At 45.5% G+C, this 24,658-nt stretch overlaps 2 protein-coding genes across 7 annotated transcripts; both read right to left on the bottom strand.

Moving 5' to 3' along the window:
• Positions 1–943: 943 nt before the first annotated feature.
• LOC135370630 (ribosomal protein S6 kinase beta-1-like) lies at positions 944–16,547 on the bottom strand. 5 transcript variants are annotated; one of them, XM_064604410.1, is made up of 17 exons: positions 16,322–16,547; positions 14,638–14,675; positions 14,408–14,525; positions 14,106–14,174; positions 13,941–14,012; positions 12,674–12,807; positions 11,853–11,953; positions 11,222–11,312; positions 11,050–11,140; positions 9,925–9,966; positions 9,772–9,837; positions 9,541–9,681; positions 7,355–7,462; positions 7,025–7,131; positions 6,156–6,336; positions 3,748–3,858; positions 944–2,954 (listed from the first exon to the last, which is right to left on the bottom strand). In XM_064604410.1, the coding sequence occupies exons 1-16, from the start codon at positions 16,412–16,414 to the stop codon at positions 3,781–3,783; spliced, it is 1,530 nt and encodes a 509-aa protein (XP_064460480.1). In that variant the 5' UTR covers positions 16,415–16,547; the 3' UTR covers positions 944–2,954; positions 3,748–3,780. The 5 variants fall into 5 exon arrangements, with proteins under 5 accessions (XP_064460480.1, XP_064460481.1, XP_064460482.1 ...); XM_064604411.1 differs by having other exon boundaries at positions 944–2,951; XM_064604412.1 differs by having other exon boundaries at positions 6,156–6,300.
• An 85-nt stretch (positions 16,548–16,632) lies between these two features.
• LOC135370161 (E3 ubiquitin-protein ligase MARCHF3-like) lies at positions 16,633–22,505 on the bottom strand. Of its 2 annotated transcripts, none has more exons than XM_064603860.1 (5): positions 22,351–22,505; positions 20,962–21,252; positions 19,282–19,627; positions 17,130–17,282; positions 16,633–17,036 (listed from the first exon to the last, which is right to left on the bottom strand). In XM_064603860.1, the coding sequence occupies exons 2-5, from the start codon at positions 21,182–21,184 to the stop codon at positions 16,898–16,900; spliced, it is 861 nt and encodes a 286-aa protein (XP_064459930.1). In that variant the 5' UTR covers positions 21,185–21,252; positions 22,351–22,505; the 3' UTR covers positions 16,633–16,897. The 2 variants fall into 2 exon arrangements, with proteins under 2 accessions (XP_064459930.1, XP_064459931.1); XM_064603861.1 differs by lacking the exon at positions 22,351–22,505 and adding an exon at positions 22,178–22,285.
• Between the last annotated feature and the right edge of the window lie 2,153 nt (positions 22,506–24,658).

Genomic DNA, 24,658 nt, shown 5'->3' with positions numbered 1-24,658 from the left:
GCGATGCAGCTGCGGCAATGAGCGGCATACAGATGTGACAGATGAGGACAGACGGAGAGTCGACAGCAGGAAGAATTGGGGGACATCGGGGGTTTTAACAGGCTTTGATTATTCTGATCACCAGGACGGTTTATGTGACACCCACAGTATGTTTGGGGTACCAAGGGTCATACAAGGGATTTTCCCCGAACCCCGTTCTAGTGCCCGCAAAGATCCTGCATCACCCACACAAAACACCTGCCAGAAAGGCCAAAGAACAGCAGATATGGGTGTGACACACCCCCACGAGACACCAACACGATCGTGACACAGACGTCGTCTGCAAGAATGTGTCAAGGAATATCCGGATTCCAAGGTGTTAACGTCATCTGCTAATCGTGACACACATGTCAGAAAGTTTTTGCAAGGCAGCTTTTCATTCTTTTTGTGAACATCTCATTTCGCAGCAGTCATGTCTTCTCAAGATTTCACATACTAACTCGGTTGTTAAAAATAAACGAAAATCTCGGAAATCCCACAAAATAATGAACTCAGAAAAACACCCTCCAGGGTATGCAAAAAAAATTTAACCGTACGCGTACTGTTCTAGTTTTCTGGTCTGATGAGGACACCCACATAGGTGTCGAAACATTACAAGTAAATTTCTGTTGCCTGTTGTGTCAGGCCAGTGTATAGTTTTTTTTTTCTTTTGTCAAAAAATAAACCACCCAAACCGTATGATGAAAAAAATATGAAGTTGTTAATATGAAGTTGTTCTAAAAAAATAAATCTAGTGCAAAAGCATGTCCTCCTTGCATGTGTGGAGCACAAGTACTATATCTCTAGTCCTCTGCAATGATGAAGTCTGTTAAAGATGTCCCCTCACAAAATAACCTGGCTGTTGGTCTGTCCAAGTTCTCCAGTCATAAGAGACGTCATAATGACACCACACCGGAAGCCAACATTACATCGCATTCACGCTTTTATTTAAACATTGCCACTCAATTATGCTTTTTCGGCTCTCAACAGGATTAATCGCACACCAGCACGGAAGCTTTGGCCAGTCTATGGAAAAGCACATACCAAATGTATGCAGCAAGTGTAAAACCTTACTTCCTTATATATATATAATATATATAACAAGATGTACACGTCTCAAATATATTAAAATGCAATATTCTTCTGCCATGTGTGGAGACCCCGTTATCTCTACCTGTGACGCGTGCTGTACGAAAGTTTTCGTTTTAGAGGCTACTGCTGTGTCAAGGCATTGATACAAGCAACTGCACAGCTTATATGCTCAAGTCTACAGAAAGGCCCCATTTATGATATGAATTTGTATGCACCAAATGCAAATTCAAAAACAGAAAAAAAAAAAAAAAATAGACAGGTTCCAGCATTGCAAGTACTGGCATATGCTAAATTGGAAAAACAATGCCGTACCCATCCAGCTTCCTAACAAAAAGCATCAACGTCATCCTCAACAACAAAGAACATTACCGCAAGAACGAGCATGATAAAAAAAAAAAGGTATCAAAGCAGGGAAGGTTCATGGGTAACAATGTGACTGAAGAAGCCAGCAAGAAGTCTGAGCTCCGACTCATGCGACATGACAAGTTAATCATACTGGCAACAAGTTTGAGTGGAAACACACAGGCACAGCATAAAGATATTTCACAGAAATGCCTACCTAGAATAGCCTCTCCTGCTTCTCCAGATATGCTCATCGAGCAATTTTTTGCATGTACCCTACGTTACCAGAACTCGGAAAGCGTTCGGTAACACTGACACACATTATTGCGAGGAACAAGCATACACAAGAACAGCACCTTTGAAGTTTCAATAATGCCTCCATTAGGCAGCAAAGCACCTCTTGGATACCATGACCCCCCCCACTGTACACTGTATAGCAGTCGTAGGATTACAAACCCTGACATACACAACTCTCGCCAGTGCGACGTGCAATATGTTACAACAGAAAATTTGCGCGTGTTGCAACTGGAATGGGATCCTTCAATACGGAGGAATACTATTCCATTACAAAGCCCAAATTCACGCAGCTATTTTAGCGACAATTACTTTCGAGACTTTTAAAAACTGCAAAAACTGCAGGAGCTGGCAAAAGTACTTCGCAACAAAACAGCAAGCATAGCTCAACCACGTTCTTGCATAACCCAAACTATTTTTTGAAAACTCTCCAAGCCAATTTTAATCCATATCGAGCTTCGAACAGACAGGAGGTCGCACTCGGAGACATATCGCAAAATTATTCCAGAATACTCTGCTTGCAGACGATCACGCGCACCTAAGTTACTGCCTACCATCGGAAACGTGGAAAAACATGAAACAAATTGCTTCGTCACCCTACTTTGGCAATAATTAGTTAATCGCTATATAATTAGAAAATCCATGATGTGAAGAACAGACAGAAGCATTGTATATGCCAAACTTATAAACGTAACTCGCAATCCGCCACGCCCGCACTGGACCGTTCACAGTACAAAAAAAATGTGTGGGTGCAAGTCGCCCTTTCCCACCAGGCACGTTCAAAACTCCCCGCTCCCAGCGTAATGAGGGCGTTCGGGTAACAAATTTCTGTAGGTCCTTTGTGCCCCGAAGGACTCGCAACATTTCGTCACATGCACTAGAACAAAAAAAAAAAAGAAAAGAGGCAGAGTATCCAGAAGTCGGGGCAAAGTCGGGGAGAAGTCGTTGCCACACGTTCGTCTGCGGGGTTTCCTTTTAAAGGGTGCGCACTATCTACGGCGACCACTGTAGTCATCAGCAAAGGCGAGTCCCAAGGCACCCCGCGTTTGCCCCCAGTCTTTTCGTTTTCGAGTCCTCAGGACAATGGCGGCACTTGCATAATAGGCTCGGCATCTATGCCGCAGTTGGCACACGAGGAAGAGAGTCCAGCAAGCCGTGGAGGAGGATGTGTAGGAAGCACCACTGTGTCCGCCTCTTCCCTGTTACTGCTGCAAGGATAGAGAGGTGTAGATTTCACTACAGCATGAATCTAGATCTAGCCGATGTGCAAGCAATGAATGCCAGATACTCTCAACTGTGGACGCCGAAGGCGCTATCAATGGTACTACGTTGCGGCAAACTGACTGTGTACTGCAAATACTGAAGTACAGAAAATAAAGCAGCGTGTACGGAAAACCCAAAACTTATCTCCCCCCAAAGTGTATGGAATTAAGTTATACATGTTGTCATTTTAGCCAAATCCAGCAAGTAACACCATGATCATGGCGTCCCATGGACACCGTTCGACAGAATATGGCCTTGACCTACAGCCGTAATGTTTAGTGAGGCCTTGAGTGGTGCCGTCTGATTACGGTATCAAGCTGAGATTTCTTCGAGATTAGACCGTAGCCACGGGTTATCAGACATCCCTGAGTGAGTTGTGCAATGCTCTGGCATCATAAAACCAGAGATGAAGTTACTCGACAAAAGGAACTCTTTAAAAGATACGCTAGTGTAAAAAACTTAAATCTGATCATTTCGCCGTCGTAATATAAACTTGTTCGACGTGGAACAAAGCTAAATAAAAAAGGAGCAAGTTACTCAAGAAGGTACTGGAACTCAAACGGGTCAAAAGTTACTGCAACAGTAACTTCTACGAGCTACGGTCAACACCGCACACAACCACCCACACCAAAGTCCTCGTGTTCTTGCGATGCAGCATAAGTTTCAGACAATCTTACACCCTTCTTTTTTTTTCTCTCTCTCTCTTGTCTCAATATATATGTGTGCGCTCTTACTTACATTCAGCACTCTTCTACGGTTCGCTCACACACTCTAGGTAAATTTAGGTTCCGGGCATTTGGGCAAGTGCCCAACCTCCTCTTCAATGCAGCTTGGAAGCAGGGGAACATCCTATGTACAGCGGTAGGGGGTGTCGTGGGGGGGTGGAGGATGGCAATGGGTTTACAAGTCATTGTGGTCATTACAAGTCATTTCAAGTAGAAATCTTCAAGTCAAAGCTCGGAGACAGCCAAACCTTGCAACACAGCGAGGCGTTGATTTTGTTAACAGCAGCATGGTCTTTCATCGAAGACCATTTGAAAATGTACACTAGACAGCTTAATTGAAATTTCCAATGGGATCTCGGGACCATAGACACACCCTTATCCAGGTGAATAATGTTCCCCGAGCGAGGCGACCTTTTCGGGTCGTTGGTGGTTGGTTCATAGTGATCGAGTGCTAACACCAAACAGATTTATGATGAACGCTTTTGATTACCGCATTTACTCGCATAATTCACACACTTTTTTTTTTAAACAAAAACTGACGCACACGTTAGACGTGCGCAAATTACGAGAGACATTAACAAGATGACTTGAAAAGTGTGCGCAGAATCTGTTAAAAGATGTTAAGTTACTGTTAAAAGAGGGGCATTCGTGTGAATAATACAGTAGAATCTCGATTATACAAATCTCACAGGATGGCGGAAAACATTCGTGTGACCCCAAATTCGTATCAAAAGAATTACACCAAAATGAAAATTTAGGCAATAAAATAGACAGTGACTGTTCATTTTCCATTACTGTCAGTAAAAAAGGTCGGTCATAACGATTTTCTCTCTTCGTTTTTGCCTAATGCTGACAAAATTTGCGAGATATTCGAAAGGCACAGCACTTGCTTTCCACGTTTTTTTCTAAAGCCAGCTTCTCCCAAAGCACGCATGCATTAGGTGAAGCTGCCTTGCGGAATGCTGACGCGCAATGTTGCCAGAGGTTCTCCTGATATGTGCCCTCCTCCTTGTTCTCCCAAGCCATTTTATTGCTCTCCTAAGCCGTTTATTGTTGCGACAAGGGTAAAAAGGTCAATAGAGAGATAAGGTTCCATGCTGTGTAATCCTTTTGATCTTATCTCCTCCAGGGAAGGGGGAGTCATGGCTTGCATTGCACTACACTGTGCATCTGTACCATGGAGGTCCTTAGAAATACCCTCCTTAAATAAATACCAGTCGCGCACCAAAGTAGGAATGCGCAAATTACACGAATTTTTATTTTCCCAGCTTTTTTAGTGAAAAGGTGGGGTGCGCAAAGTATGCGAGTAAATACGGCACCAAGAAACCCTAGACGCGAATTGTCTCACAAACAAACGACCTCATCTTAACGACACAAACCTCGAACGCAAAGGTGCGAGAAGGCGACATTTAGGAAGGCTCAAAACACAGTTTGATTCATCAAGTATCCAACCATGCACAATATTTTTGCCAATCAAATTTACAAATATGCAAGAATAAAGGAACCAACATGCTCGATGCTTTACCAGACATCTAGCGTACCATCCTCCTGCCACCTTTTAAACGGGCACTAAAATGCAAAAGCAACTTGCTCTCAAATGAAAGCTCATGTTTAAATTAGTGTAATGCAAGCAAAATTAGTTCACACAGCGCTACTGTTCAGAAGAAAAACGCAATGAAAGCAGAGCAGTCTTTGGCGGCAACGAATCAGAACCCCAGGAGGCAAAAGATTGGCAGCACCCAATGAGACAGCGGGAGCGCATTATGGTTTTCACCGGGGCCACTCCATGGCATGGTACGCGCAGCATGGAATAAAAACACTGATACACGAACTGAAACGACATTCACCGATTAGCGCAGAAGCAAGAAAGTGTCAGGTATAATTTCAATCGTAGCTCCGTAACAGAATCAAAGTTTTGAATTATGATAAAAAGTATGAAAATTAACGGAGCGTGTAACATAATTTGAAGTGAACTTGTTTTTGCATCCATAACTTAAAAACCAGAGACTAGGGGACAAAAAAACAACAATCACAGGCAAGGTCGTTTGTCGTTTTTTTTTTGTTCCATAGTCTCGGGTTTTTAAGTTATGGATCTATACCAGCAGCTCCCTTGCTACCTCTCTATCCTCTTGCCTTTGCATTTTAGTGCCCCTTCAACACTTGCGACAAAGCAACAGATTCCGAGCTTGCGCACCCATCCAATATACAACCGCGGAGTTCCGTGCAGTGTTTGCACTAGACCTTTTCGAACCAATGTTCACCGTTACCAGATTTCACTCCTAGCCCCTAGACGGTCGCCATCACCAAGCATACCCTGCACGCGAACACATCGCGCCCCCGTGCTACATGTCCGCAGCTAAGACTTGGCTGTCGCCGAGCTGTCAGCGCGACATTCCGTAGTCCGCACTCTCGGCAGCTCACCTTGTTTGCCACCATTTTCCTTGTGGGAATCGCGGGGGAGCGCGGCGGATGGTGATGTCCCAGCACGGGGATGGTACCGGGAAGACTAGTGTCCATCTGCTCCTCGAGGGACGTGGAAGGCTGTGCCCCGTTGGACTGCTTCTGACTGTAGCCAAAGTGAGGATGGCGCTTCGTAAATGGGCTGCAATGGCCACAACAGTTTCACTGTTCTGTGTGCTGGGAGTACGTCACTACGACAAACATTACTGTAATGGCCCAGCAGGTCAATCCCCACGAATGGTTAGACCAGTCTTTACCCACTCCCCATGCCCATGATATGGCATAGAGCAACGCACAGGCCCGGGCTAACCCAAAAACCGAATCCCAGCCCGGCCCGGCCCGGGCCGAGCTTGGGCCGAGAAACTTAGAATTCTTTGGGCTTCGGCCGGGCAAGATATGCAGCCGTTGGGACAGGCCGGGCGGGTAAATCAAAGGGAGGTGGGGCTCGGGCCGGGCCTGGGCCTAAAAATGTGGCCCCTGCAGTGTTCTAGTATGCCATGCATAGTTGCCATGCATGAAATTCGAGACACATAACTGATGCAACTAATCTGTCAAAATGTGTTGATGCTTGTCTTTATGCATGACTTTTTATTATTGGAGCATATCACTGTATTTGCTTTTTATGTGTTAGCACACCTCGCAGCCCCGCAGTCGTAAACTTTTTTTCCTGGGCTAATGCAAAATTTTTGCTTCGTATTACACACCGATAAATACAGCATACAATCCTGAACTCTTTATCGCACTTTCCTTATATACAAAAAAAAAAGAAATTACTAGGGACAAGTGGCATTGGGATGAACAGAGGAAGAAAAAAAACGAGCATGATCTACCTAAAAAGTGGACGAGGGCTGTTTGTCAGCTTCCTGGGAGACCTGGCCTTGACCACCATGGGCCTGTGCAACTCTTCCAGCACTGACGGCGCAACATAGGTGAAGCCCTACAAAGAAACATTGTTACAATGACGCTTTGCACTTTAGCTTTACACATGCACGGGCGCCCCGACACAGGCAGACATAGGACATAAAATCAATTTTTTTGTAGAGCATGCCTCACTGCCACTAAAGAAGCTGTTCAGGTGAGGACTAAGGCTGCATGGTACACATGCTGCAAGCACCAGTCAAGCAGCATACGATAAACACGAAAAAAATATTGATACTTGCCAAGAACACCTGATTCACACTCTCGCTGAGCATGGCATCATCGGGGCTGTCAATTGGAGTCTGTTTCGTGAACTTGGTGTCAAACTGCGACACGTCGTCATCACTCGACTGAAAGAGAGACAAAATTTTCTTACTTGTATGCACAAAAACATAGTATTGTCAGATACGCTACAAGTTACATCATGCCTAGCGAGGAGACAAGGTATGCAATTTTGAAGGTCTACAAGACCTCCACGTACAGTCAGACGCTATATCTGAACTTAACAGCAGCTATAACATGCCTTCGCATTCTATGCCCTTCGTTTTCCGCGATTCCGTGAAATTCTGCGGAATTTGGAATTAATCGCGGAATCCTTCGTTTGGCACAGAGTTTCACGGAATCCTTTATTTTTAAGGGTGTGTGGATATTAGAGTCCTCAAATTCGAATCGAATATCAATCACTCGAAGTATCCGATTCGCGAATCGAAATACCCAATATTCGGGTTTCCGGATAATTCGACTATTCGCCGAATACGAACGACACCTCCCGAAAGTGGGCTTCACCTCACGCTTCCCTGCATGAGGTGTAGCCGCCCCTACAAAATTGAAGCCTGCTTTACGAAATTGTTTATGCTGCAGGACAAAACAGACAGATTGTAGTTTAGCTTAGGATAACATTAGCCCAAGTTTATTGTGTATACTTCACCTGAAGAAGGGGCGGCGTCCCTCCCGCATGCAGTTTAGCGGTAGCAGTGGGGGCTTTTGATTTGATATCTGGGAGGTTGCCTTCAAGAAGTTAAGTCTTTTAAATAATGGCTACAGCCCAAGAACAAAGAGGGAGGTACTAAAAATGTCACTTCCCCAGGGTATGTATTGTAAACTCATTCCTATAAAGTCTGTAGATGCTCAAAGATCTTTCAGCAGGTATAAAATGATTTCAGGCGACAGAGCGCATCAGATGAGAACACAAGATATCACGTATGTAATGCTGAGCCAGAACAGTGCTTTGTGCCAGAACAGTGCTTTATAACATATTTTTTGGTTTCCACATTATCCAAGAAAATAAAGTGTCGCCCATTTCATGCAGCTGTTGACTGCTCGCCGCGGAAAATCACGGAATTCACAAGTCAGTGCCGCGGAATTTTGAATTTGCCGCAGCAGAAAACAGAGGGCCTTAAGCATGCCCAGAGTGTCACTGCGAGCATGCAGTGTGTACAATTTAAAACGCGCCGTGTTCTAAGGCAATCTGTAGCGTCCTGCGACTCGTTGTCGGAAGCTTCTGTAACACGCCCCAGATGCGACTTTCTTCTTCCAGCTATTTGACATTCTCTTACACAACATGCACCCTCCAGCTACATGTACAAGTGACAAGAATCACAGATGCACAACATTTACTAGCAAGTACAAGACATCACTAGTAGTAACAAACACGTCACAACAGCTCCAAAAAAGCTCCATGCGCCAGCAATGGGGTAGAGTATCGCCTGTGGCGATGAACCTTCCCACTCTCCAAAGCCAAAATAAAGTTGTTTTGTTCAAAAGTAGTAATGAACAACGCCACTCGAAACAGAGGCCAGTGTTTCATGTTTCTATTGGTATGTGTTTGTGCAGCTTAAGGCAAAACATATGACCAATGGCATCAAAGCCTCCCAGAACACTATCTGCATGCGAAACGAATTTGGTGCACACATGCCTTTCGAGCTGAGAAGGTTTGCGTACTCATTAACGTCACGGCACATTCAAAGCAGACGACGCAGACTTATTCTTCTCAGTACTAAAACTGTATTAGACATTCCTCATTCTTATCAACCTTACAGGCCTTTATTGTTTGGAGTGTTGAATATAAAACGTTCCCCAGTGTAGTTACATTATGCTTGCGCCTACATGCAGATGTGGGCGTTTGTCCTCACGAGCCTCACCCTCAGCTCAATTTTCTGGGAGAAAATTTTTCCTCACCTTAAAAATGTTTTTGAAGATTTTCCTCACCTCAAACATCACCAGAAAAATTGGCCCTCACCTCACCTCAAATATCGTGAGGTGAGGGTGAGGTGAGGGTGAGAAAACCCTCACCCACACACGCCCTCGTGAGGGTGCCCACCTCTGCCTACATGTATGCTTGCATTTCACCAATACGCCCTCAATACCAGCTCAATAAGGTTACAACGCTGCATTTGTGACTTTAAAGGGACTTGACAACACCGCTCACCAGTTGAGGCTTGATTGGTGGCTCCACACGCCGTGCAAGCACGTCGTCCCAAACGACGTGTCGAAAGAAGAGGTGCCTCTTCACCTCCTTAGCATCTTCCACACCACTGCCCAACCTCTGCTGCACATTTCTCCTCAGCAGCTGCTCAAGAATCCCACCATTAGAAAAATGGTGATCAACCGCTCGTCTGCAGACCTCAGGGACACACCAACGGGAGAAGACGGCACTTACTTTTCGTATCAAGTCCCGGGCGTCTGGGGTAAGATACGGTGGAAGGTTGAGGCGACAGCGCAGTATCTGCGAAGCGAGATACGTGTATTGAAACATGTATTGAAAAACTAATATGTATTGTTCTCATTTTGTATACAGCTCGCAGTGGCATACCTTTTCTATGGTTCTCTTCCTGTTTTCTGCAGTGTACGGAGGCTGCGGAAATGAAAACGGGTCCGTTAGTACACTGTTTCACGGAAGTGAAACATGGTGCCATGTGCAAAATACAAATGAGAGCCAGAAAATTCAGTCAGACATAACTGTCCACATATTTAAAGCTGTTTGCAGATTGGCTCCGAGCAACACAAGAAAGCGTGTGACAGCACTGCTGTTTTAGCTTGGTCTTGGCCGAGACTGTAGCAAAGGGTCACAAAACAGGTCACCGAACAGTTGGTCATTATCATGCTCCATAAAAGGAAGGTAGCTTGCAATATCCAAACATGCAATTCCCTTCAGCCCGCTGCGAAACTGGAATAAGTTATTGTGTAAGCATCCTGTCTGGTGAACGGTTAACGAATGGTTGCTCACACGTCATTTTTGGCAAGGCATCACAGGCAAAAGGGGCAGTACGAATGAGTGTCGTGAATATTTTGTAAGTTTGCAGGTGTCCTGTAGTTGTGAGTGCCAATAATTTTTTTTTTTAAACATTCCCCACTGGCAATGCAAACAAGTCGAAACAGCCCAATAAAAACAAGGACAGTGTAACAAAAACCTGCTTGATGTTAAAGAAGTGCCCCTGTAGACTGTTATAAAGTGAACCTTGCCCAAAGACTCGATGCGCAAAACATAAACGCAGTCAGTGCAGTTACACGAATTTTACAATTCCAGTTCTACAGTTGGCGTCTCGCTCCTAGTAATAGCCCGAGCACCTCCACTCTCCACCCAATGTTGGAAGCCCAGCAGCAGCTGAGGTGAGGAGATGGAAACAGACCTTCAGGGAACAATGTTGCCGGACGCATTGGCAGATTGTGCACCCTATGATGTCGTACTTCTCAAGATTAATTCATTAAAATTAATTTCAGGAGACTTCCGTGTCACATAGAGGAACAATATTTTGGGAGACTACAGTCGATTGCAAAAAAACATAAATTCAGTAAGATTCTGTTTAGTGATTTGACATGCTGCACTGAAGAAAAATTTGCCAGACGACACGCACGATAATACAAATGCACCATTTGCTGCGCAATTGACAACAGCATTTTAAAAAATTTAATGAAATTACACAAGGTAACATCTTACCGCCCCAGTTAGCATGTCGTACATGAGTGCCCCCAGGCTCCACCAGTCCACTGCTTTGGCATGCCCTGTCCTCGTCAATATCTCAGGAGCCCTGCATTGTTTTGAAAGCACTGCCTTAACTGTAGTGAACAACCATGCACACCGCAGTCACAAAATGCAGCGATGTGCTTACATGTACTCTATGGTCCCACAAAACGTGTGCGTCATGGCTCCATCCTGGATGGACTCCTTGCACAGTCCGAAGTCCGTTAATTTAACGTGACCTGGAATGCAATATCAGTATGCATAAAGTCCGCAAATAAGCTTCAAAAAAAAATATGCAATACAAATAAGTCCCACTATGTAATAATAATAGACGATAATATGAATAAAAGGTAATGAGGAAATCTGAAAATAAACAAACGACACAGTAAATTCCATGGTGGTACAAGGTGTGGTACTGGTACCACTAGAGTGCTACTGCCATTATTTTGCTAATGGCTAAGAAATGAACTGTGGGCACTAACCCTCTAGTAGTAAACACAGGATGGTTCATTTCTGAAGCAGCTGTAAAAAGCGGAGGGCATGCCCTTGACAAGTCGCACACACACAAAAAACAGTACTGCAGAAAACTACGCAAACACTAGAAGGCTCTAAATGTATTTTCCAATGATCAGCTGGCTCGTATTCGCTTTCAACCTTGTGGCACTTTTCTTTTTATGCACTTGTTCCGCTTCATTTGGAACTATTTGCTTTTACTTCAGAATTATCTTATTCGCATGAGCCCAATGTAGTGCCTCAGTCAATACAACCGTTACGCCTACCTTGAGCATCTAGAAGAATGTTTTCAGGTTTGAGATCCCGGTAGATGATGCCTTCCTTATGAAGGTGTTCAAGTGCAAGTACTATTTCCGAGAGGTAAAAGCTGCAAACAAAAAAACGGCAACAATCTGTACATCTTTGCAAATATCCCAGAGATCTTATTATACGACGAAATGAGTCGCCTTATCCATTCCACTATGTACGCAGCTTTTGAATACATGACTGCTATACAACAAACATTCAGTGCGAAGCCATCATATATTGAGGTGTTCTTTCCTATTGTCTGCAGCAGCCTTGGGAAGTAACTACAGTAACGACAGTCGCTGGTTAACTGCTCAGTAATGCCCATTACACGAGTAGCCTTCGACAACGTCCTTGAAAAACATGTGTGGGCCAGCAAACACGTATAGTGTCAACCCGTCAAGTAGAATTGAATTGAATGCCCTTTTAGAAGTTTATACATTATGCACTTGCTGGCGCAATGCGCATTTTTCAACGCAGTTACTTTCAACGGCCATCAAAGGATGCTGTAATCCTTTCAAACACAATATAGGGGGTCACTAAAGACTAAAGTGTGAAGGAGTAATACAGAAGGAGTAGTACAGAAGGAGTAGTACAGAAGGAGTAGTACAGAAGGAGTAGTACAGAAGGAGTAGTACAGAAGGAGTAGTACAGAAGGAGTAGTACAGTAATACAGCCATTGGTGGTGGTTGATACTACTACCTTCCATAATAACAACGCAGGTCACTGCTAATGCCTGCACACACAGAACTATTCTCGTCTCTCTCAAAAGAGAATGAGAGATAAATGAAGCACAACTGACCTGGCCGTGTCTTCGAGGAAGATGCCCTCCCTCTCGAGATGCATAAAAAGCTCCCCACCGCTGAGATACTCCAATATGAGGTACAACTTTCCTCCGGTTTGGAAGGCATAGATTAGATCCACAATAAAAGGGTGCTGAAATAAACGTGTATTTCAGAAAACTTTTGGCCACATCTTACAACCACTTCGATAAATTTTTAGTTGCAGCAAATTAAATTTTCTGAAAATTTGCAACGCTAACAAACATTTTTTTCTTTAAACAGAACGGGCATGTCGTATTTACCCCAATCCATTACAAAATACATTCCCTGCTAATGGAAATTGATGTAAAAGAAAAAGAAACACTGTCACTAAGGTGCACAAATTCTAGGCTGACGTGGTTTCGCCCCACTGCTCCCTGCTTTAACTTGGATGAGAAATCAAAGTTAAAGCAGGGAACAGCGGGCCAAACCCATGAGCTGCCTATTCGAGTTTCCTTCTTACTGTTGTTTCAAGTAACCGGTACGTAACCCTGCTTCCCTTATCAGTAAATACAGAGAAAATAAAACTGAAGAAGCAGATCCATGTCCTCATATCACCGCTTTTAAATGACAAAGAACCGACAGCTGCCGACAATTTGTGCACCTCTAAAATGGCAGTTTGTCATTTTCTCCTGCTGTACCTTGCACAACAGAATGTATCAGGTAACAGAACAGGGCAAATCTGACATTCGCTTTGTTACTAACAAAAATGCTACATTCACTTGACAAATTCAATTTCTTGCGCCAAAGTGAGACGAAAGGAACAAACATTGACACGCGATGCGGGGGGGACTTATATCCGCAGATTTTTGGCATATTTATTTCAGCAATTGTCATTGCGTTACGTATCTTATCAGGTGCTATACTCAGTAAAATGACCACAGGGAACCCATTTCCGCAGAGAAAACGTTAGCTTGACTTGGGAAACTTTCAGAGTTCAATTAAAGAAATTAAATTTCCATCAATTGAAATGAAATACAAATGGTACCAATATGTGGGAAATGTTCCTGGCAGAAAAAATCCCTTGGCCGCATGTCTCTCCGTTAACCTACGTAATTTACTATGAATTTCTATCATGGTTTGTGGACCACCCAGTATGTGGGTGACAAACGGTCTGTATCTCGTTGACGCACACTCTGTGCTTTCTCTTGTGTTGTGTCATGTTATCATTGCATTGCACCCTTGCCACCTTGGCATTATCCTCAACGGTTTTCCCCACGTCACCCTGGTATCCCTGCTTTTGCATACCTTCACAACTTCCAGTATATTTCGTTCTGCCTTGGTATGGGCTGTGTCCTTTTGGTTCCTTACAATGGTGGCCTGCAAGAATGCACAAATTTCAGCTTTCACTGCCTATCTATGCCATCTATTCTCAGTCTATGGCAATATTTCTCCAACCAATTCTTCACGCACCTTTTTCAGTACCTTCATCGCAAAGATGGTTCCCACATCTTTCCCCGTTAATTTACGAACTTGAAAAACCTGGAATGGCAACACCACTTTACTTTGCCACAATGTAAACTTTTATGCGATGGGTAACATACTTCTTCAAACAACGGAGCAGCTGGTTATAGCACTCAAGAGAGTGGAAACTGTCATGTACTACACAGACCAACATGTGGTCCCTTTTCATTGTGTACAAATCTTTTAAAGGCCAAGCTCCTCAGTTGCAGACCATCTGAATTGTGGTCCGCACTTTATTCGCAAAAGCTTACCTTCCCGTAGCCGCCTTTGCCGAGAACCTTGAGCAACTCAAAATCTTTCGTGCCAGTTTTCTCCTGGTCCGGATTTACCGTGTGTTCAGAGAGCTGTATCTTCTCGACGTCGTCCGAGCTGCGGGCGATATCAATAATGTGTCACAGTGATATACAGTTGGACAGATCAAGTATCTACAAAAAAAAAAAAAGAGAGAAATATATGTATTAAAAAAAGTGAAACTGCTTACTCAAGAATTGAATTTATGTTTGGTTCCCCGGACAGGCTCTGAAATGCAACAGATGCAACAACTGAGCACGACACTCTTCTGTTGACCGGCCACTTCTAAATGGACATAGAGGGCAGCACATACAACGTGGAAAAGCGTATTTTGTTGTTGTATTTTCTAACAAAATTAAACTGAATGTACTAGCAGTTGCTGTATCATGTCTTTGTCCATACTGTTATGTTATACTACCTTGAGGGGGTCTTTAATGTAAGGATACAAATAAGAGCAAGCTTCATCATAAAGCAGTTCTCAGTTGTCCTCCTTTTATTTCAATGTTGTCGTCTGGCAAACACAGATAGGAATTCTCTATTCCTGCGAGCTGAAGACCATGCAGTGGTTTACTGGTAAGCTGGTAAACCATGCAGTGGTTTACCCAGAATTCCAAGCACGGAGGGGTGTTGGAAAAAAATTGGGGGGGGGGGGGGGGCATTACTATAGTCACGTCATCACGGCTTGACACATCATTACCGATATGTGTCTAAACCTGAAATCGCAAGGGCCCTCCCTTTCGGAGGTACGCAGGTGAAAAAGTAAGGGGGGCGTCCCTGAACATTTGGGGGGTGTTAGGGTGGCATAGGGGGGTCTGGATAAATCACTGCTGCCATCAAAGATTACAGGTGCTTTACAAACAGAATGTTCATTACTATCCCAACCACTTGTTACTTTAGGGACCAATTGTATGAGGGAGCGATGGGGAATAATATATCTCAGTCCCCAAAGGCCCTAAAACTCTACACCTTCCCGATTTATTATTATTATCATTATTCTTTTTTCTTTCTTTTTTACTAACTGATGATGAACGTTACTGAACTTTTCGAGGATTTGCTGCTTGAACTTGCACATTCGCGAAAATACTTTGATCCGACTGAGGCCATGAGTTTGTCGATAAACTACAACGTTTTAGCGCGCATCTTAACTAGTCAAAGAAGTAAAGACAGAAAAAAGCAACTCGTAAAAGTACATATAGTTACGGTAACACTTCGCAGAGTGTATTACACCACAATGATACGTTTTCGCGTGTTGGTTGCTGCAACCCATTTCCGCAGCGATCCTCAAAAAGAGAGGAAAGATTTCACACTTTTCTTTTATGACCAGAAATGTTTGTGTCACCCCGACCACGAAAGTGACACGGTCAAAACGAAACCGTGACAGCATGCAAATAACAATGCAGGAGAGCGGCCTCCCTCGCTGACGAACCAAGGTTGTGAAAGCACCTTCGCAATCAGAGGCAAGAGATACTGCTCGCGTGAAACCGAAGGTCAATGTTGCACGATGTAACCTTAAACCAGCGAGCTTTCCTACATCCAACTTTCCAATGCGACAGCACGTGTCAAATAAAGTAGCTTTCACTGCCGCCCGACCCAGTTATTACTCCGCATAGCGAGCCGCTCTCAATGCTGTGCACTGCAATCTGCCGGAATCTATGCAAAACCTCCAAGAATTAGGTCGGAAAACTCCCCCTAACTGGGCTACTAGGACGCATGATAGCTCCATACGGTACTACTCCAAGAGACTGACCGCACGGAACGTGCTTTGCGCGGAATCACAAATTGCTATCGTGCAACATGCAATAAATTCGAGCATTGAGGTATCACACGAACGCTGACTCACCTGTGCAAGGAAAATATCTGTTTATGTATCTTACCTGTTCATCTACCTCAATGGCGTCGTCGCTCGATTCATCATCTTTCTCATTTTCGAAATCATGCAGCTCCAAGTCAAACACGCCAGCCATCATGTTGACTAATAGCTTGCACGCGTTATGACAGTTCCATGACAACACGATGGGTCACAAAATTCACAACATGAAGTATTCAGAACGTGCACAGAGTTTATAAACGCACCATACCACTTGCCGCTGCCACACTGTACTCTCGATAACGGACAACTTAAAAGAATAAAAGGAGCGGCGCCACATGTCAGCAAAATATCCCGCTAAAATTGAAAACTCGTGAGACGTTTTCCGCTTTCTTTATTTCCAACCCTTTTATGTCAGCAACATTACAAATGCATCTTATAAAAGCTACTTCAGCAACTCAAAAAACGAAACGTGCAACCAAATATACTTTGCGCCTCCACCCGCAAGTCCCCAGTTTATTTTGTCGTCTGCTTTTTACGTTATTCGGCATGGGGGACTAAAGTGGACAGCTTGGCAGCAATTTTTCAGTCCGCGTCGTTATCTGTTGTGCGCAGAAAAAAAGAAACAGGACTACAAGCGCCGTCAAACAGATGTCGTGTAAATAATGAGAGTACTGCTCGTCGACTTGGGCGGCGATTCCTTTGGTGGGCTTGTGGGAGATTCGGAACTGGCAATGGGTTCCTCTGATACCTCGAGCTCGTGCATGTCTTCGACGACGACACTGGAAATCACAGTGGAAACCACAGCATGGGTCACGATGATGTCATGAGATGACGATACTAGAGTCACGATGATACCACCGAAGCGCACTTACCTGGGAACGTCCTCTGGATCGAGACTTATCGTGGTCACTGGGGGTGGAACTTCGATGCCGTGCCCCTGATCAGCTGGAGAGCTGTTGCCTTTCATCAGAAGATTAACGTGGAAGTTATGTGACCGCCACTGCTTCCAGATAGTGTAGTGGTACCTTAGAACAAGAGTCCACTTTCACAACCATGACGAACACTGTGGCTACGTCACCGACTATGCCCTCGTTATGCCATTATCTCTATACTGTCACAGTATGTCGTATGCAGTGGAATTCTCACCCCTGCGAGGAATAATTTATTCGGTATGCAGGCTTCTCTCCTGGAGCATTTACGGTACAAAACTCTAGCCCCTGTACGACAGGTGGTACCAAAGCGCAAAGTAGCGAAAGTATTCTAGAATTTTGCACAAAAAAAATTGTCCCATTTATTAGTTCATATCGGGTTCCATCCTTTATTGTGTATGTGTTATTTGAAATTAAAACTTTTGTTTCAGACTACACTGTGTTAGCATATCTTCGCTCACTGTCTCTACACTCACACTATTTATGGAGCATCTGTTTTTTATTTCATTTATTTTTTTGCTTTGGATTTTGCTTTGGATTCATTTATTTTTTTGCTACCACAGATGCCTTTCGCAAGCGTAAAAGGTATCTGACAAGCACGGGATCTAGAATTTCCTTCCGAGAGAGTCTCATCGTAACCCCACCCCCAATCCGAATGAGTGCCCCTGCCACACGGGCAGTTTTCAATGATCATGGAATTCAATGGTCATTGAACACGCGCGTGGCGCCACCAAGCGTGTAACGTGTCAACTTCGCGAAAAGTATTGGATCCAATGCTCCCTGAAAGGTTGACACGTTGCGCCCTAGATGGCGCTACGCGCGTGTTCAATGATGATTGGTTTCAATGATCATTGAAGGGTGCACGTGTGGCAGGGGTATAAAGATTCACTTCACACTGCTCCGCCGAAGCTATGTGGTAAGCGCCGCGCCGCCTCCGTTGTAAACGAATTTCAGCCAGTTCGTCTGCCCTCGACGTCAGGGCACCAGGACAGGCACGCGCCTCCCAGGATTCGCCTCTTGACGCCAGCAGCTATTGTTCTCCCTCGCGTTTGAGGGCAAGGGAGAAAGCGCGCGCGTCTCTGTTCTGTTTCTTGAATGAATGTTTCTAGAAAGCACTTGGTACCTTCTGAGGAGGAGAGATGGATGGCACTGGACAGCGCTTATGTCGTTTCTTACATATTAGCTTATCTTGTCTTGTTTTCGAGATGAAAAACAAACTGTACATTATTACCTGCCGTAAGGATATACCATATTTACTCGCATATTGAGCGCACTCCTCCCGCGTGGAAGCCCCAGTGTTGGTGCTCACACTCCCGCGCATTTTATGCACACGGTTTCGGGGGAACGTATCGACCCACAAAGCAACGGTAGTTAGGTATGCCTTGAGAGTTAAGATCGTCTTTCCTCGCGTAATTGACGCAAATCTCCTCTATATCATGACTTATTGGACAAATAAGTGTTCTGGTTATTTTTACAGCGAGGAGCTTCAGACGACCTCCTAATCAGCCATGCTCCCTAGCCTGTTAGTCCCAGCGCTGTCAATACATTCAGGGCGCGTCCGCCATTATCCTGAAGGATGAGGGGGAGGGGGGGGGGGTTCGGTGCAGTACAACATGCTACATACACTGCCCATAACATCAATTGAAGTACACGGTGACGACAGAGACCACCCTCTAGGTCCGACCCTGAACGCATTACAGGGGGGGAATGTATGTTGTGCCACCAACTGAACGAGCAACTCATCGAATAAACCTCTCCCTGTTTGTAAACAGATGACGTCATAGTGCTCGACAGCGCCACCAATTTGGTAGAGTTGAACTACGCTGGAAGCTAGGGGCGAACAAGGTCGCGCCCGAAAGCCACGGTCTTGAGGGGATTACGATGATCCCTGAAAGGGACCCGATCTTCGGTCCTACTTTTCTTTCAATAGGAGGCAGCGAACAAGTGCCCATTCGTGGGACCCAGCCCTCCCCTTCCGACTTGTTTCGGTATCAGTCTGTCTACGAACGTCACGATGACGTTTCTCGGGTAGAGGTCTATTCGTCGTCCAAAGGGGGTCAAAATAAAGTTATTTTGTCCCCAAGGCTCCCATTACCTGTACAAGAGTGTGACCCAAACGCAGAAAACGACGAAAAGCACGATAGTGATGAAGACCAGTCCTGCGCTCTCCCAGGTGGGAAATCCTTCGTGACTGAACTGGATGGCCCCCTCGGTGCAGAGCCACAAACTGAACACCACTAGAGGTGTCAACAGAAGAAGGGCCACCATGTCCCCGACAAGGTTCTGCTTGTCCTCGCGTGTACTTGAATTCATCAACCATTCGTGGAATCCTTTGGGACGCCGCGCCGTCATGTAGTGGTACTTGCAGATCTCGCATTGGTCTATCGCTTGATTGCCCAGCCACGTCTCCAGGCATGTCTTGTGCACTTTGGCTAGGGAACCTGCACACAGACCGGTTACTGAAGGTTACAGGTCACAAATGCACGGCCGCAAACGGTAGACCGTCTTGAAGGAGCATATGAAAGGACTCAAAAAAAAAAAAAAAAACAAGTCAGGGAGTGGAAACTAGGACTATATGCGCACAAAAAGGACGAGAGCTATGTGCAATCCTAGTGCAATCCTTCTCTCGGATGCCAGTCTACGACGTCGCAATACTTTTTTCTCATTTCTTTTGTTTTTTTTGCGGTGGTATTTGGCGCCGCCTGTCCGTCTGGAGCAGATCAGCCGACGTGCATGTCGCCTTGCTCTCATGCCGTAGCAGGCGATCATCGGTAGCCAATAAAAGTGACAGGATGATCTGACGTCACGAACACGTCAGAAGGGCTTGGCGGAAATCGCAAAGGAAATATTTTGCACTACAGTTCCTGAAGGGCTAAAACACGACTAAAACAGCAATGGCAGTAAGTCGTGCTCAAACCAAGAACAGCATGTTTAATCACAGCCATACGCTTCTTCCTATTGGCTGCAATAGCTAGGCGCCTGACTCTGAGTCACGACAGGTAGTGCGACGACACCGAAACTATGGGAGACCTATAGTCTGCACCCGGTGGCGGAGTAGCTCTGTTAGGGTTGGTGGATCGCGTTCCGTGCCGTTCTTATAGGTTGAACACGGACATAACAGAATTTCTATCTGTCCTTTGTTCTAGGGGTTCCAAACACACCTGAAGTGGATTTGCAAGCAGCCCTTGGAGAACGACTCATCTGCAAGTAAAAGTTTCGTCCCCACGAATGTCACATAATTTTACCCCACCATTACTGAAGAGCTGTGACCTGCAAGCGGTGCCGGACACTGCCGCCTGGCATAAGTTGCTCTCGAGTCTAAGCCGCACAGAATAATAATTTTCGATCTGGAGGATGTCTTGTGCTGTCATACTCAAAAGCATCAGCTTTGCTGAAGACTTTCTGCCAGTAGTATACCTAGAATCGCAAGTACGGTGGTGGGGGAAATCATTACGGTTATGCTGTAACAGCTTTCTGTATCACTGCCGGAATGTTTCTAAAAATAACAAAGGACCCCTTTATATAGGGGGTGCACAGGAAAGAAAGGGATGGGGATGTCTCCAAACTTTTGGGGGTTGTTGGGCGTGTATGGGGTTCTGGATAAATCACTGCCTTACGCTCACATGTGCATGACCATTCGCGAATCTTTAAGTATAGTTTTGAGTGAAATGTGAATAATTCGATACTCTGCCCCACTCGGCAGCTATAACCGTGACCAGTGTTCAGAGAATTAAGTGTTCATCAAGTGCTGAAGGAATGACAGAAGAACGCTTGCCTTTGCACTTGCACGGCGCCAGGAGGGACTCTGTGCTGACCCCGCAGAAGCAAATACGGCAAATATCCGCCTGTGCCGCTGCGGCGGCAGCTGCAGCTGCAGCAGCATTGTGGTTGCACTGCGGTTGTTGCTGCTGCTGCAGTTTAGTGGCCGAAGCGGAGGCGGTGCTGTTGCTGTCGGACCCGTTCTCAGCTCCAGGAGCTTCGGACTGTTCCGAAACCATCGAGGACAAGGCAATGGTACGCTTCACTGGTGGAAATACATCCCGGGCCACGAGTGCGCTCTGCTACCCTGCAGCAAGACGCACACCGTCGGTTCAAGTAACTTTATAGTGTGTAATATGTATGCAGGGACGGATCCAGGATTTTCCCGGGGGTTCCGGCATAGGAAAGTACGCATCAAAGCGCAAGATCATTTGAAGCACGTGGTGATGACAGAAATTGAGGGAGATCAGGACATCCGGATCCCCTATAGACCCACCCCTGTATAATTGCACATACACATATACATAACAACCAAAACAACAAGGAAAAGAGTGGCAAAGAAGGATGTTGCAGTAAACCACGAGACAAAAAAGAAAAAAAAAAGTAAAACGAACTTGAAGACATGAGAAGTTCAGCAATTCATAGCAGGCTTCGTGTGTACTTCTTGGCGTTTATAGTACTCCAAGTAGGAGTAGGCAATTTCTCGTGTGTGTTTCGTTGGAGTCGGTTTTTATTCCCCTCGCCAGAGCACTAGCTTCCCTCGTCGCTGGGGTCAACAGCGGTAGTAGTAGTAATAGTAGCTACATTTACGCATATGAGTGATAGGACGCTGTAGTAGGCGCGGTGTGGGTCAACTCATAACGACATACCCCGAGTATTAGCGCGCAAGGACAACACGATAGTCCAGATCACGATACCGACGTTTTACATTTTCTATATGTCTGTTTTCCCACAAAGAATGCTTATTTACGTAGATTTTCCCGATTGAAGCGGAGTTTGTGTTGTCTCGGTTCTGTATCCCACGCTGAGATTTGTTCTCACTGTCCCTTTTATCTCCCAGGAAGATAAATCACACAGCGCACCTCTCTTCTCGCTGAAGAAAGGCATAGAAACCCTCAACTGGCGTTGTGTGTTTAAGTGCTGCGTTCACCTTCAAATAAGGTGTCCACAACAACTGGTCTTTCAATGGTCCCTGTCGCAGCGCGGCCATTAAGAGATACGAAATCAAATACCTCGAATACGACGATACAACGGCAGATAGCTCGGCGGCAACGTGAGAGCTCGACTTTGCGTACCGCCGCGAAAGACAGAAATGAAGTATATATCCACGTGCACATTCGAAGCACGGCTCTCTGAACTTAGCCTGGAAGATGGCCACGGACATCCTGAAATGGTCGTCTCTTACCTCTCGGTCTACGAAGATGTTCCGCAAACGTGTGCTTCGGCTTCCTTTTTTTCTTTTTTGGAGAAAGCTTTTCCACAGTCAGGCAGACACCAGCTTGAACTCGTGCCGCATAGTTGCACGTGCGAGAGCACCGCAGTGCCCCCTTGCGGTCACAGCGACTGACAGCATAGCGTATGCGGAACGTATAAATGCCATGGACATCAACGTTGCCGCCAAAGCGATATATACTAGCGTGTGGGAAACGCGCTAAGCCACGCACTCAAACACGGCTAGGACGAGGCAAGTGCAATTTGCAGTGTCCTTAGTTCCGCGGTCAGAGATGTGACATTTGAAATGTCCTTCTATGTCTTTCTATGCTACATATAGAGACGTCGTCTTCTACAATGTCCTTCCACATTTCACTTGCCTCGTACGATGCAACCGGGAGATGTTGCAACACTCACTGAACACAATCAGAAAAAATCCTGTTAAAATATTGCCTCTCGTGTAAAATCCCCGTAGAACCCCTCCCGAACCGAAATATCTTTCTCGTTACGCCACCGGTCTGGGTGTTTCTCCCTGTGAAGCCGGCCTAGGACGCACGATGACCCCCTCCCCCTTGCGATAGTGACCCGCCACCACCACCACCGAGCCGCGATACGTTTCGGTTTCGGTTTTGTCTCCTCCGCATAGCGGAATTCGGCGACGACACCGTCGGAGCTGTTGTCTGCTACGGAATATTTTGTGGCTGCTCTGCAAGATGTTGCCCACAGTTAGCAGCGCAGAAAGTGGCTCGTGCTTACCGAGGAACATGTAGGGAAGTGACGGTCATACGGCACAAAAATCTTCTTAGGTGTGTGTGAATTATGTAGACTTCATGTTGTCCAACCTCTGATGTGGGCTGAAAAATCGCACCGACCATGATGCATATGCAATAAAATATTCTAAAGTCAGGGCCGGTGCTAGGGGTGTGCGAGGCCTGTTTCACACCAGCAATAATGAAAAGATAAGAAATGATAAGATTTTCGCAGTGGGAGATTTTAGTAGTACGGGAAATGGCAGCAGGAGAGAAGGGTCCGAAGGGTGCGCGGGGTCGCCTTACTCGCCCCCCCCCCCACACACACACTTTCGCCGGCCCTGTCTAAAGTCGACTTGGTATGGTCAAGATAAGGGTCAGGGATTGGTACGGTGAAGGTGATTTCGGACGAGTTGGTCGAATAATTTTCTGAAAGCAACGAGCCACTTCGAGAGTCGCATGCGTTATTCATCGCAACATGTTTAAATACCTTATTATACAGGTTGTTTCTTAACCTTTACAGAATTTGATAAAAAAGCTATGGGGGTAGCACAGATGACGTCCTTGCAGTTGAGTTATACGGCAAGGCAGACATTCTCTCCAAGAGAGAATGTAGCTACAAGATGACTAATTACCTAAAATTCATTAACTCTTCAATTAGGGAATTTTGGGCAAAAGCGAGATAGCAGAATGGGAGAAAATCCTCGTTGAACGCCATTCCACCTTTTAAAAATCCAGAAGCGAGCGCATGCCGTGAATACGACCTACTAGATTATAGCTGCCGGCTCAACGGACCCCTTCCCAGCGCCGCATTTGGAGGCTAGCGGTGGCGCTGCTCATCGGCCCGGTTATTGTTTCCTCAATTTCTACGTACTTTAGCTTACCTTAGTATTTTTGTACAAGCGGTGCATGTCCCACGGAGATGCTTCCTTCTAAAGTTGATTGTCATCATCATTCTACGCGTTTTCATAGGAACTGTTGCTGTCGTCTGCTACGATAATCGTGCGTCCGCTTCTGCACGTTCAAAATTCAAATTTCGATCGTCCAATCGTGATGCAGATCTCGCGGGCCGTTGCGTAGCGCATCTAGCGGATCGTGCGGACGGCCTCCTCATTGGATTTGCCGATTATGACATGGTCGCTATTATCTAGTATGACGTGGCCGTGAAATAACCATAGCTAAATTTCGTTATGCAAAAACAAAACAACGCGCCTGAGGAGCGCATCACCTTCGCCGACGGAAGCGGTTTACCTGGCCTGCAGATCAGCACCTACACCAATCCTATCCATCGCTCCGAAGCACGTGACCATCAGTATGTGAGCGGTGCGCATTGTCGCAGTTTCGGTTCATGCGCGTATGTATCTTCAAGGATACTTCAACGCACGTGAGTGTTTCAGGCTCTTTTTAGCAACGGCTTTCAACGAGGACTGTCTCCCATTCTACGATCTCGCTTTCACCAGAAATCCCCCTAATGGACGATTTCAGAAAATCCCAGTGCTCTTTGCGCACGCGTTCAAAGTAGCGCTAAACGCT

The sequence above is a fragment of the Ornithodoros turicata genome, chromosome 10, assembly GCF_037126465.1.
Source record: "Ornithodoros turicata isolate Travis chromosome 10, ASM3712646v1, whole genome shotgun sequence".
In the NCBI taxonomy this organism is placed as follows: domain Eukaryota; kingdom Metazoa; phylum Arthropoda; class Arachnida; order Ixodida; family Argasidae; genus Ornithodoros; species Ornithodoros turicata.
The sequence above is the reverse complement of the archived record's forward strand: the minus strand, read 5'-3'. Positions and strand labels throughout refer to the sequence as shown.

Coding starts and splice junctions, on each gene's coding strand:
- LOC135370630 (XM_064604410.1), bottom strand. CDS start 16,414: ATGATGGCTGGCGTGTTTGACTTGGAGCTGCATGATTTCGAAAATGAG. Junction 7,463..9,540: donor CACCAATCAAGCCTCAACTG/GTGAGCGGTGTT, acceptor TCTCTCTTTCAG/TCGAGTGATGACGACGTGTC. Junction 6,337..7,024: donor AGCCCTCGTCCACTTTTTAG/GTAGATCATGCT, acceptor TGGCCATTGCAG/CCCATTTACGAAGCGCCATC.
- LOC135370161 (XM_064603860.1), bottom strand. CDS start 21,184: ATGGTTTCGGAACAGTCCGAAGCTCCTGGAGCTGAGAACGGGTCCGAC. Junction 17,283..19,281: donor TGGGTCACACTCTTGTACAG/GTAATGGGAGCC, acceptor TCTTGTTCTAAG/GTACCACTACACTATCTGGA. Junction 17,037..17,129: donor GATCCAGAGGACGTTCCCAG/GTAAGTGCGCTT, acceptor TGTGATTTCCAG/TGTCGTCGTCGAAGACATGC.